Consider the following 13,598-nt stretch of genomic DNA (forward strand, 5'->3'; position numbering starts at 1 on the left):
GACAGTGTGAGTTCCTTTTTCTCTACACCGTCTCAGGCATTTTTTGTACTTTTGGATGATGGCCATTCTGACTTGGGTGAGGCAATACCTCATCGTAGTCTTGATTTGCATTCCTCTAATAATTAGTGATGGTTAGCATCTTTTCAAGCCATCTGTACGTCCTCTTTGGAGAAATGTCTGCTTAGGTTGTCTGCCCATTTTTTGATTGTTATTGAATTATATGAGCTGTTTGTTTATTTTGGAAATTAGGCCTTTGTTGATCACATTGTTGGCAAATATTTTCTACCAGTCCATAGACTTTTCATTTATGGTTCCCTTTGGTATGCAAAAGCTTGTATGTTCTACTAGGTCCCCTTTATTTATTTATTTTTGTGTCTTGAGAGACTGACCTAAAAAAAAAAATTGGTACTATTTATGTCAGAGAATGCTTTGCCCATGTTCTAGTTTTATGGTGTCATGTCTTGTATTTAAGTCATTTTGAGTTTATTTTTGCGTATTGTGTGGTGTGTTTGAACTTCATTGATTTACATGCAGCTGTCCAGCTTTCCCTACCACTTCTTAAAGAGACTGTCTTTTCTCCGTTGTATATTCTTGCCTCCTCGGTTGAAGACTGTGTGTGGATTTATTACTGGACTCTCTACTCTCTTCCACTGATTTATGTCTTTTTTTTTTTTTTTTTTTTTTTGCCAATACCAGACTATTCTGATTACTGTAGCTTTGTAGTAGAGTCTGAAGTCTAGGAGGGTTATGCCTCTAGCTTTGGTTTTCCCTTGGTATTGCTTTGGCAACTCTGGGTCTTTCATGTTTCCATAAATTTAAGTATTATTTTAGTTCTAGTAAAATATTTGTTCTAGTAAAAAAAAATGTCATGAGTAACTTGACAGGGGTTGCATTAAATCTATAGACTGCTTTGGGTAACATGGCCATTTTAACAATGTCAATTCTTCTAGTCTAAGAGCATGGGATATATTTCCATTTTTTGAATCATCTTTAATTTCCTTTATCAGTGTTTTATAGTTCATAGTGTATAAGCCTCCCACCTCCTTGGTCAGGTTTATTACCAGGTAGTTTTTTTTAACTTTCTCTGATATTTGATTGTTCTCCAAGATTTACCATTAGCCTAAATCACAAACACTACTGTTTCTATGGGGAAAACATGCAAAATCTCTTTCATATTTGGCCTATTAGATGAAAAAATTGACCCCTAGCATGATAAAATATGCATGGAAATTTTAAATGAAATGTTTTATTTAATAATGGAGAGAGATAAAGTTTATGAATCAAATCATTAAGGTTTTATTTCCTGTTGATTTAAAAAAAGGATAGGAGAATGCATGTTCTCCTTTATTTGGGGAGAAAGATCTAAGTGGGCAATTGCATGTAGGATTTTAATTAACGTGTGCTGAAATACAAAGTATTTTAAAGAACTTCTTTAACAAGATGGCAGATAGTAAGATTTATTTTAAGTTTTCAATCTGAAAAAAAAAACAACCCCAAAACAAAAAACCAAACTATACTCGTGTGTGTACACACACACACACACACACACACACACACACACACACAGTGTCAACATTTTCAGAGCACTTATACTAGGAAACATTTTGTTTCTCCTCAACCATATGACAACATTGTATATGCCACAGTAAAATTTACAAAACAATCGCATCAGCAGTCATACAGACATCATGATTTTCATGTCAAAACACAAGAAAAAAAATAGACATCTTCCGGGCACTTTGTTTGCAGCCCTGCAGAGCAGGTTCCCACACAGGCTGTTAGAAACGTCAGCTTTTAAAACCCAACAGTGGCTCTCTGAGAAGTCTTATCCTTTCCAGACCCTAAGTGAAATGACGAGAAATCTGCCCTTTTAAAGTAGCAACCAATGGTTTATTCATGGGTATGGTGAAATTTACCCACCAAAAAGATGTGTAAAAAAACTGCATGAAAGTAAAAAATAAATAAAGCTGCTGTAAGTCAGCCTTGTTTTACACTGTGGTTCAGAAGGGAACACTTAAACGTAAGACCATCATTAAAATTTTATAAAGTAAATTATTTATATTCAGATTACAGCTAGTCAACAAACTGAATGAAAACAAACTGATTTGGTAAAGGTTCAGAGACGCTCACTCAGCAGTGCTGCTTCGCCAGGACGCGCTCTGGCAGCCACGGGCAGCGGTGATGACGGGCCGCTGTTCCCACATAAGGCACTAGTTCTCAATAGGCCACAAACTTGCCTTATGTCATGCTGCCTGTTAAGATACCAGTGACTTCTTTAACATGAAAAAGAATAAAAACGCAGGACACAGTGCACTTTAATGACATACAGCATTTGAAATCTTTCAGACGACGGTCTGAGAACAGTCTTTTAATGCAAGCTTGAAATCTTCAAACACATACAAGCTTTCTCTTTTTATGCTTCATGTCAACATCACTGGGGAAAAAAAAAACCATCGCTAAACCCTGATGCCACACGTTCTCAGCCACCTTTGCTGTGTTCATCGCGGTCCGTGTTCATGAGGCAAAGCGTGACCCAGCATCTTTGTTCAAGTTCTCCTGCGAAGGCTCCTCCGCTCACGGGGGGTCACTCGGCTTCTGTTTGCTTCTGTTTGGCACCTGCCAGGAGACGGGAAATAGAAGTTTCAAAGCAAATGTAAAAATATGTTGCCATCGCACCGGTCCTAGGTGAGCACAGAGGTGATTCTCCACCCCGTGGCTCCTACCCTCACCTGCAGAGCCTCACGAGTCGTGGGTGATAAGCAGGTGGATCCAGGTTCCACTGCCCTCCGCCCCTGACATTGCTGCGGCATGCCTTTGTTCCATACTGCATATTGTAACTCTAACTGTGCAAGGTTTAATTTGAAAAGAAGAGGGTTTTGCTGCTAAAAAATTTTTTAAAGAAATGTACATTTAAGTTTTAGTGAAGGTGCAAAGTACTTCCGTTATATACACTTACAAAAAAGGTGGAAAAAAAAAAGCGTTGTAACATGTTTACAGTACCGGCACCTAACACCTACTCTCATCTGGCCAGGATATTTCTAAATGGGTTGGGAGTGGGGAGCTGCTTTTTTTTCTTTTTTATTACAACAGCTTCTCTGTTTTCTCATCAGACACTAGAAGACAGTTCACTTTGAAAGAGATTAACAATCTATAAAAATAAGGGGTTAAAAGATTGTAGCTACTGCCATTGAGCTGTTGACTCACTGGTTGCGTGTGTAGATACTTAAGTTCACTTGAAACATCCGAGATAAGCCGGGCAATGAACTAGAGCTGAAACTCAAATCAGTATCCTTAATGGGGAATTGTGTCCATTATCCAGTGAAAAGAATAACTACTGGTAAAAGCAGAGACATTATTATGCCGACAAAGGTCCGTCTAGTCAAAGCTATGGTTTTCCCAGTGGTCATGTATGCATGTGAGAGTTGGACCATAAAGAAAGCAGAGTGCCGAAGAACTGATGCTTTTGAATTGTGGTGTTGGAGAAGACTCTTGAGAGTCCCTTGGACTGCAAGGAGATCCAACCAGTCCATCCTAAAGAAAATCAGTCCTGAATGTTCATTGGAAGGACTGATGCTGAAGCTGAAATTGAATAATTCGGCCACCTGATGCGAAGAACTGTCTCATTGGAAAAGACCCTGACGCTGGGAAAGATGGAAGGCAGGAGGAGAAGGGGCTGACAGAGGATGAGATGGTTGGATGGCATCACCAACTTGATGGACATGAGTCTGAGCAAGCTCTGGGAGTTGGTGATGGACAGGGAGGCCTGGCGTGCTGTGGTCCATGCGGTGGCAGAGTTGGACACGACTGGGCGACTGAACTGAACTGCCCTTTTATTCACATAATAGTGGATGATTTCAAAAGCATCTCTTACTCATTATCCCATAAACACCTACCCTGCTCATCCTGGGCGTGGGGCCTCGCTGTGCGGTTTCAATCAGGGTACAGATCTCGGCAGGGACAGGAGGCCTGTCAGCTGCTCATTCTATAGAAGGGGCGGAGGCTGCAGAGGGGAGCCGCGAACTGGCCTATACTCTCACAGCTCCAGGGGAGAGCGGGCAGAGAGCAGGCTTGGTTGCCCAGGTGGGACCTCTGGTCTGACACTCCCACCACACTGTCTGGTCTGAAGGAGGTGCTCCCTTCATTCCAAGAGAGCTCTGCCCCCAAGGCTCATGGATAATCCAGATACTGGGAGCACAGGGCACGTCCTTAAATAAACAGTGTTACATCCACTTCGGAGAAGGCAGTGGCACCCCACTCCAGTACTCTTGCCTGGAAAATCCCATGGATGGAGGAGCCTGGGAGGCTGCAGTCCATGGGGTCGCTAAGAGTTGGACACGACTGAGCGACCTCCCTTTCACTTTTCACTTTCATGCATTGGAGAAGGAAACGGCAACCCACTCCAGTGTTCTTGCCTGGAGAATCCCAGCGACGGGGGAACCTGGTGGGCTGCCGTCTATGGGGTCGCACAGAGTCGGACACGACTGAAGCGACTCAGCAGCAGCAGCAGCAGCACATCCACTGTACTAGAAAGAACTCTTGATTTGACTGTCCCTGTCTTCATAATGCTGCTGCTAAGTCACTTCAGTCGTGTCCGACTCTGTGCGACCCCATAGACGGCAGCCCACCAGGCTCCCCCGTCCCTGGGATTCTCCAGGCAAGAACACTGGAGTGGGTTGCCGTTTCCTTCTCCAATGCATGAAAGTGAAAAGTGAAAGGGAAGTCGCTCAGCCGTGTCCGACTCTTAGTGACCCCATGAACTGCAGCCCACCAGGGTTCTCCGTCCATGGGATTTTCTAGGCAAGAGTAGTGGAGTGGGGTGCCATTGCCTTCTCCGTCATAATGCTATTTCTGTGTTAACATACATTTCAAATCCAGCTGTGGCCCAGGTTTCCTCCTTGCATTCTCATTAACACTGACTTGCATCAGTGACTTAGAATTTCTGAAAAAATCCAATCTGGACGGAAATTTAAACTAGCCCAGATGAACATTCTCATTCTTTTGGTTTGTGATACCAAGGCACAGAGAGGATAAAGAATTGCTTACTGTGAATTTGTGATGCACCAAGAATCTTGGCCTCGGGGACAGAGGGGAGCTGACATTTGGCCTGACTCTGCCCGGCAAGCTGTGTGCCTTGGCCCAGGGCCAGCCAGCTAGAAAAGGGGTGTCTTTTTCTCAAGGTGCCAAGTGACGTGGCTGTGGGGATGAGCCTGAGTGGAGGAGAGTCCTTTCCCTAATGTGCATGGAGGGGCTGTAGAGCTGATCCATGAACATATGGAGCCAGGGCACTGCATACAGCTTGGCCTCTGTACCCATGATCACACCTTGCATCCTTGGTTCTGCCTCTGTGGATTCAACCAGCCATGGGCCACGTGGGACTGCAGTCTTCACTACTGAAAAAACTCCACGTAGAAGTGGACTCATATTGCTTAAGGGTCAGCTGTACACCAGTGGAACCACACTCTCCACACTGGTCCTGCTTCCTCACTTTATGGTTTGTCTATGAGGTTCGTCCACTGTCAGATACAACTGTGCGTTCATCATCCATCCATTCTCTCAACGGACAGAATGCAGTCTGTCCATTCTTGCGCTCAAAGATGTCTGGGTTATTCCCAGTTTTAGGTTACTGTAAGTAATGCTATGGACGATCTCACACTCTTTTAGTTCTTTTCTCATTTCATGACTATAGAGATTATCATGAGCCATAAAAAAAATGAAATCCTGCCATTTTTGACAACGTGGACGGATTGTTCACTTACTTCAGCATGGAGTATGATAGGAAAAGATAAATACCATATGATTTCATTCATATGTGGAATCTTAAAAAACCCTGAGTCAAAACTAATGAAACAACAACAAAAACCCATGGAGAAGAGAGGACTGGTTTCCAGAAGGAGGGGGACGGGGGCTGACATGGGGGAGGGGTCAGCTGCATGATGGTGGGTGGACTTATAGGCTGATTGCTCATGGTGTGTGCAGACGTTGACCTCTAATGCTGTACTCAAACTTGTCTTTAAAACGAAGTTTTCTAATGTCTGAGATTTGAAAATGACTTCGGCAAGCCCCATCTCGAGGGGTTCTGACTCAGCATACGTAGGCTGGGCCCCTGGACTTCTCCGACACCGGCCGGGTGCTGCTGCAGCTCTGAGAGCCCCTCCTCCCCGGGGCCATGTCCCCACCCTCCAGGGCCACGCCCCTGCCCCCCGCCCTCCTGGCTTAGTGGGGTCTGCTTCCCACTGGTGGTGGGGGTTCCTTTAGGGCGGGTATCTTCAGCTTACAGGCCAACTGTAAATACTAGTCGTAGCTAGTCTGATTAATATCTGAACTAAAGAAAAATCAATACCCCAGCAAACGCAAATTTTAATGTTTAACTTGGAAGAGTTCAAAGGGCACATCATTTACTCTCAGGCCTTGGCCTTGATCTGTGAGGCCTGAGGCTGGGCTGTCTGTAAATGCTTAGTACAGTAGATGGGCAGGGGGGCGGGTGGGGGGGGGTGGTTGTTTTAGGACCCATCTAGTAAACATGTGGCATGGCAGAAACACCAGCTTCTCTCTTCTGAAGACCCCTCCCAAGTCTTGCAGGCTCCCTGATTGTGACCTGAGGGTTTGTTAGAGTGAATCTGGGAGAAAATGAGTTTAGTCACCAAATGTCATTTGGCAGTTAATGTAAATAACTATTGCTGCTGCTAAGTCGCTTCAGTCGTGTCCGACTCTGTGGGACCCCATAGACGGCAGCCCATCAGGCTCCCCCGTCCCTGGGATTCTCCAGGCAAGAACACTGGAGTGGGCTGCCATTTCCTTCTCCAATGCATTAAAGTGAAACGTGAAAGTGAAGTCGCTCAGTCGTGTCCGACTCTTAGCGACCCCATGGACCGCAGCCCACCAGGCTCCTCCATCCATGGGATTTTCCAGGCAAGAGTACTGGAGTGGGGTGCCACAGCCTTCTCCAAAATAACTATTAATACACTATTAATGGAAAAGTTTGTGCAGCTCATTTGTTTTATATACTCACTACTACTAAGTTCTTTTGGAAGGGTGAAAGTGAAAGTGTTAGTCACTCATTTGTGTTCAATTCTTTGTGCCCCTGTGGACTGTAGCCTGCCAGGCTCCTCTGTCCATGGGATTCTCCAGGCAACGATACTGGAGTGGGTTGCCATTTTCTTCTCCAGGTGTTCTTCCCAACCCAGGGCTGCTTGAACCCAAGGATGGTTTTAATAGATAGATCCCAAAGAATTTCCTTCCTGATTTCCAGTTAGCAGCCCTGAAAACAAAGTGAAACTGTGGAGCTCTTTTTAAAGGAAAAGGTTATGATGAACACGGCAATGAGTCCTTGATTACTGAAGCACTCTGGGTGTTGATAGGATGCTCTTAGGTCAGAATACTTTCTATAAACTTTTCTCTCTCAAGTAGGACAGTGAAACTTCAAAACCACAACAAAAATGAAAATGCCTGATGAAGTACTGTAGAGAAGGCTGTGGCTGGCAGGTGCTAGGGAAGGGCTTACTGCTCACCCCCACCCCCTGCCATGTACTTACAGCGAAGGTCAGACACTAGCATTTATACCTGCGGGGGTGAGTATCAGGGCCTGCAGAATATCGGACAGGGAAATGATTCCCACGATGCTATCAGCTTCATTGACGACCACCAGCCGATGGACCTGCAAACGAGAGGAGGGGAGGCCCCACGTGGGAAGCTGAAATAAGTCAACTTTTAAAATGAACCTTAGAAAGAAAATCTTTCAGGTACTATACAGTGAATAACAACAACTAGTGGCTCAGATGGTAAAGAATCTCCTGCAACGCAGGAGACCTGGGTTTGATCCCTGGGTCCGGGAAGATCCCCTGGAGGTGGACATGGCAACCCACTTCAGTATTCTTGCCTGGGGAATCCCCATGGACAGAGGAGCCTGGAGGGCTACAGTCCAAAGCATTGCAAAGAGCTGGACATGACTGAAGCAACTTAGCCCCATGCACACAAGAAACATTGGCTGGCTATGTCTGGCTTGGTTTTCTATTTTCAAAATATTAATATATGAAAGATACAACTCAAAACAGGAAGTGTAATAGTAGCTATTTCATGTAGCTATAATCTCTTGAACGGTTTAGGTTTTTTTACCATTGTACTTTGGTTTCTAATAACTATCAGATAACTGTTTTACATGGGAGAGAAGTCCAAATAAACAGCAAAACTAAAAGGTCACTATGCTTAGATTATTTTTTCTCTTTTCTCTATGAAGTTCATATATTAAGAATAACAGAGGATAATCAACTATAATACAGTGAAATAAATTACATTTATGTCCTGTTTTCTACTTGAAAGCCTTTTATAAGTGGACAGGGTTTGAGGTATTACTGTAACAAGGTGTCCTTAGGAAAGAGAGAGAGAGCATAGAGCTTCTCTGATGTACGCGCTTTAGGATTCAGGCCTGAGGCAACCACATGCCGGTGGTCAGCTTGGAGATTCTCTTCCCCATCCTGACCATGGAAACTCTGGCTGGTGCACAATCAGGGGGTGGCGCGCACAGGAAAGAGATGGGAGGGAGGAGGGGAATCCTTTTCAAAGTCTGTCTTGAATGATACTGTGTTGGTAACGCTTCTGACATCATAGCTTGCTTTTAGGTTAAAAAGGAAATTACTCTGTCATCTTAATCATGCTAATTGTACATTTCTTTTAAAAGCTCCTCTAGAACAACTTAGGTTCTTCAATCATCCTGTGATATAATAGTTATCTATTAACTGTGATCATAAATTGATGCTTGACAGCTAGGGTCAGAGAATGCTTTATATTCTATACTAGACACAGTTGATTGTTAATATTTAATAATGATAAATGACTCTCTTTTGAACTACTAAAGGTCAAGGGGAAACCATTTCACTTAGAATTAGTGGCACCAAAAGTATTTTATTTGTTGATTAGTCTAAACGTACAGATGTTCCTCTTCTAAAAGCTAGTGTGATATTCGTCATATAAATAAGCCAAATCACAGCTGACACATGCATCGCTGATGTATACCCTTCTCCTAACAAAAATGTGTTGAAGCTAAAAACTGGTCTTTGTCCCCAGTTTTCAGCTTCAACATATTTGGTGGAAAATAATTAATGAGGAAAAAAGTCAAGATGGGCAACTTGAGAAAACTTTAATTACGTCTTTATTTTCCTCAATGACCTATTTCATAGTACAGTGAAATTTGTGTTGCTCACCTGATGAACTTCCAGGACAAGCCAATCACTTTCTTCTTTCATGTGACAGTAACACACACTCAAACAGGGGCGTGGGAACACGCATGAGTGTTGGCACTCCCCACGTCCTCACGTCCCCGGAAACAGCCATGTCAATACTGGGGTGCAAGTCTTTCTAGACTCTGCTTTGCATGTGCGAGTCACTTTCACACAAAGGATGACACTTTATATTGGCTTCTCCTGGCAATATATTGTTTTTCCATATCAATAGCATCCTCCTTTAACATGACCCTTAATCATTGTAAAGGAGTCCATCCTTTATAATGGATGGATGTGGTCCTTGGTCCTTACAATTATACAGGGATTTCTTATGATCTTCAAAAGGCACATAAAAAAAACAATAGAAAGCTTAGATGTATTCCTAAGCCACTTAAAGCCCTTCGGAAAACTAGTAATGGGTATTAAGTTCAAGTAGAAAAAGGAAAGCCTTTGTGTTAAGGCTAGGGAAACAGGGTAAAAGCCTGGTGGTTGCAGCTGGGCGTCAGCCCCGAGGACAGGGCACTGGGGGTCTTCACACGCGTGACACGGGCAGGGCCAGTGGACCTGGGCACCACTGGCTGCTGGGCAGGGGCTCCAGACTCCACACCACTTCACAGGTAAGATTCAGAAAGCAGGCCAAGGTCACCCGCCATGAGCCTAAAAATACTCAGGCACTTTTCTTTTTGGCCTGAGTCCTTGCATTTAAATAAAAATCAGAGCAGACTTATGAATGGCTTTTGCCCGGTTAGGCGTTAGGAGGAACACAGTCATATCGATGCTTCAGTCCTAAAGATTGATAAAGAGGGTAATTTCCTATCCCTAACAAGAAAGGAAAGAAATTATCTGAGGATGGGTTTAAAGCATTCGATACACTATGGGGGTGATCCTGCACGTCTTTTATTTAGAGTGTTACGCACAGTATATTAAAAAAAACTTATAGGCAGTAAAATAAAAGGGGACATGAGGCTGAAGGTCAGGAGATGGACTGACCATTTACGGTTTAAATCAGGAAAAGACACACTGATGGGAAGACAATTACTCTAACTTAGTAAAAGATCAGAACACAGTTTTACCGACTGACTTTGTTAAAACCATATAATTACATCTATAGCTTTAAATTCACTAACACCCTAAGGAAACTTAAAGCTCTTGGGACTTCTGTTTTCTTAAGTTTTAAAACCATGAAAGTAGCCTACCCATTTATTTGATTCGGCTATGACATCAGGCCTTATAAACTGAATTCAGTGGCCATTCACAGAGGACCTACTAGGTGGCAAGACATCACAGATGACCTACTAAGTGCCAAGACACACGATACGCTCTACAGCAGGAGACTGCCGTGCGACTGGACTGGAAGGCTGCCTCAGGGGCTGCTCCTGTGACTGGGATTCCTGGGGCCCTGCTTCCTAGTTAGTGTCGGTGGAGGGACGGAGGGAGGGAGGGGGAGGGACGTGTGTGTGTGTGTGTGTGTGTGTGTGTGTGTGCGCGCGCAGCCGCCTCACCTCCGCTCTCACGATTCTGTCTACGATGGTCTCTAGTATCTCCAGCTTGCTGCACTTCACTACACCCTCGAAATACTGCGACCGGTGCTGCAGGGCCTGGGTCACTGTGATGTCTAGGTTGTTGTACGTCTTTTCAGCAGCAAGGTTCTGTAATCAAGGAGCAGTGAATTACATCCTTTGTTTCCATTCACGTTAATGACCAGAGTACGTTCAGAGCAACCTGATTTTTTAAAAACATTAATGTTTATCTTAATTTAGTACCATGGTACTGGCTTAACACATGCCTTGAGTACTGTTATTTCATTGTCTTATCAACAGTAAAGCTTGCAAGGTATACCTTTATTATGAAGCAACTGTGTTCAATTCTGACTGTGTGACCTATGGAAGATTCCCACATTCTTACCCAATAGGGTTCTTTTCTTTTTTTTAATTGAAACATAGTTGATTTACAAGGTAGTGTTACTCTTTGGTCTACAGAAAAGTGAATTAGTCATATGTGTGTATTTTTTCATATCGGTTATTACCAGATCTTAAATATAGCTCCCTCTGCTCTACAGCAGGATATTCTTCATCTATTTTCTACGGTAATTTGTATCTGCTAATCCCAAATTCTAATTTATCCCTCTCCCTCTTACTCTACAGGGTTGTTCTTTGATGTATAAAGTCTTTTGAGAGGTGGACTAACATTTGCCAAGGGTGAGAAGTCCCCAAGGCTGGGGAAGAAGGTTTCTGCTAGGAAGGCTTGGGGGTGGGGAGCCGTCAGGACCAAGTACTCGTGGAGGAAGTCCTATAGATGTGAATGGATCTCAAGGCTCTGATTAAGCTTATAGGGGTCCCACCCAACCAGATTCCAGTAAGCCTGTTTTAAGGTGTCTATTATGTTAAACAGAATAGGATGAAACATAGGGGTTTGAGACAGCTACAAAAGAATACTTAAATGCTGCAGTCAATATTGTGGCAAAAAAAAAAGATGTGCATGTTTGGGGCTATCAGAGTTTCAGTTCCCTTTCTTAGAATTAATGTAAAACTCTAAGGAAATGCATTTAAATGAGTGGGGTGGGGAAGAGAAGCACCAAGTGGAGGGGTGTAGCACCAAAATCCATCTAGTACATTTAAACCAGGGAGTAAAGAAGATCTTTATATAACGCTATGTAATAGGTTCCCTGTCCTCTTTAGAACAGCTGTTGCCAGTCAGCAAGTAGTGGGCTATGTGTGCCCAGGGAGCCACGTGTGTACCAGGCCCATGCCTGTCAGCAGAATGAATCACTATCTCCCACACAGAAACACGACCCCTTAATACACACACACGCTACAGTAACGGATAAGCCATGACTGATCTGAAAAACAAAGAATTATAAGATGCTGCTAGTGTGTTGTTCACTGCTAAATCTATGAACAAAATACCAATAAAAGTACAGTTATTATGGGGGAGTCTATGGAATTCTCTGATAGGATCCTCATCCTCAAATAAGCCAAGAATTATTAAGTTAGGAAAAATCACAAAACCAGAGTAATGAATATGCATCACAGGCATTCTAGATGACAGGTTTAACAATATTAAAAATACTTACAATTACATCAAATTTGGAATAAATATCTACAACTTTTCCTAAAAATAAAAATATATGTTAGAAAAAGTCTTAAAACAAGAAACAGCATTTAATATCAATCTTAACTAGATAATCACTGGGAATTAAATACTGCTAAACAAAATAAACTTGTCTGTTTAAAAACAGATATGAAATCATATCTTCATGGAAAATATGATTCTTATTACCCTGAGTGCTCCCTGGTCTAAGTTTTCCTTTTCCCCATGTATCTGATACGCCAGGTCATTTAACAATAATTTTACCCTAAGCGGGGCTTCCCTAGTGGCTCAAACAGTAAAGAATCTGCCTGCAATGCAGGAGACCCAGGTTCGATCTGTGGGTCAGGAAGATCCCATGAAGGAGGAGACGGCACCCCACTCCAGTATTCTTGCCTGGAGAATTCTATGGACAGAGGAGCCTGGTGGGCTACAGCCCATGGGGTCTCAAAGAGTCAGACACGACTGAGCGGCTGACACACACACTCCACCCTAAGGAGATAACAAGTATGGCTTGGCACACAGACCTGACTCGTCCACCACAGGCAAGGCCGACACTCGTCTTTCCACGAAAACATTCAAGGCTTTAATGATGGGAGTGTCCGGGTGTATGAAGGCGATGTTATGGTAGGTCCCGATTCCAAGTGCGTCCAGGTTCTGCTTCATGAAGGCAGGCTTTGGCATATCAGACATCTAGACAGGAAGATAATACGACGCTCAAGAGCCGAGACACTCCTTGTTAATGTTCACATGTCCACACTTGATGAAAAACTATGTGCAACAAATTAGTCTTTTCTAGAAATCTACCGGAAATCTGAATATGAAAATGTTACATATAAGGACTGTGTCTTTTGTTCAAAACAGCCTGGATGTCTAAGCTTCTGCTTAAGTACTTAGTAAATTAATATGAAAATGTCACATATAAGAACTGTGTCTTTTGTTCACAGCCTGTATGTCTAAGCTTCTGCTTAAGTACTTAGTAAAGCGCTGCAGAGCACTACCATTTTCTCCTGCGCTTCATTCACTGGGAAAGTGGACAGAAGGGAACAACAGCTCTGTTTGGATATTAAGGCCCATCAGCCACCAAGAATCTTTTAAAATTAATCCTGTTAAATTCGTGGTTCTGCTGTCCTCTTTAAGTAACAGTTACTAAGAAGCCACACGCTTCCAAACCCGAAGTGTTGGATGGTGGCTAGCTGAGCGGCTAAGCCAGTTCTCACCCCATCCCACCTCTAACATCCCGAATTCTCCTTTGGAGGACTCCAATTTTTGTCTACGAGGAACAAGAACAAGCCA

General features: G+C 43.3%; 1 protein-coding gene across 1 annotated transcript in view; it reads right to left on the reverse strand.

Annotated features, from left to right (window-relative positions):
• Positions 1-1,441: 1,441 nt before the first annotated feature.
• PRKAG2 (protein kinase AMP-activated non-catalytic subunit gamma 2) overlaps positions 1,442-13,598 on the reverse strand; it is a 308,354-nt gene continuing 296,197 nt past the window's right edge. The window contains exons 13-17 of the mRNA XM_052638377.1: positions 12,830-12,995; positions 12,289-12,326; positions 10,718-10,864; positions 7,561-7,654; positions 1,442-2,616 (exon numbers count right to left, since the gene is read on the reverse strand). Of these exons, the coding sequence (XP_052494337.1) occupies positions 2,585-2,616; positions 7,561-7,654; positions 10,718-10,864; positions 12,289-12,326; positions 12,830-12,995 (477 nt within the window). The 3' untranslated portion in view covers positions 1,442-2,584. The remainder of the gene's footprint in view (positions 2,617-7,560; positions 7,655-10,717; positions 10,865-12,288; positions 12,327-12,829; positions 12,996-13,598) is intronic.

Source organism: Budorcas taxicolor, chromosome 4 (assembly GCF_023091745.1).
Source record: "Budorcas taxicolor isolate Tak-1 chromosome 4, Takin1.1, whole genome shotgun sequence".
NCBI classification, from domain to species: Eukaryota; Metazoa; Chordata; class Mammalia; order Artiodactyla; family Bovidae; genus Budorcas; species Budorcas taxicolor.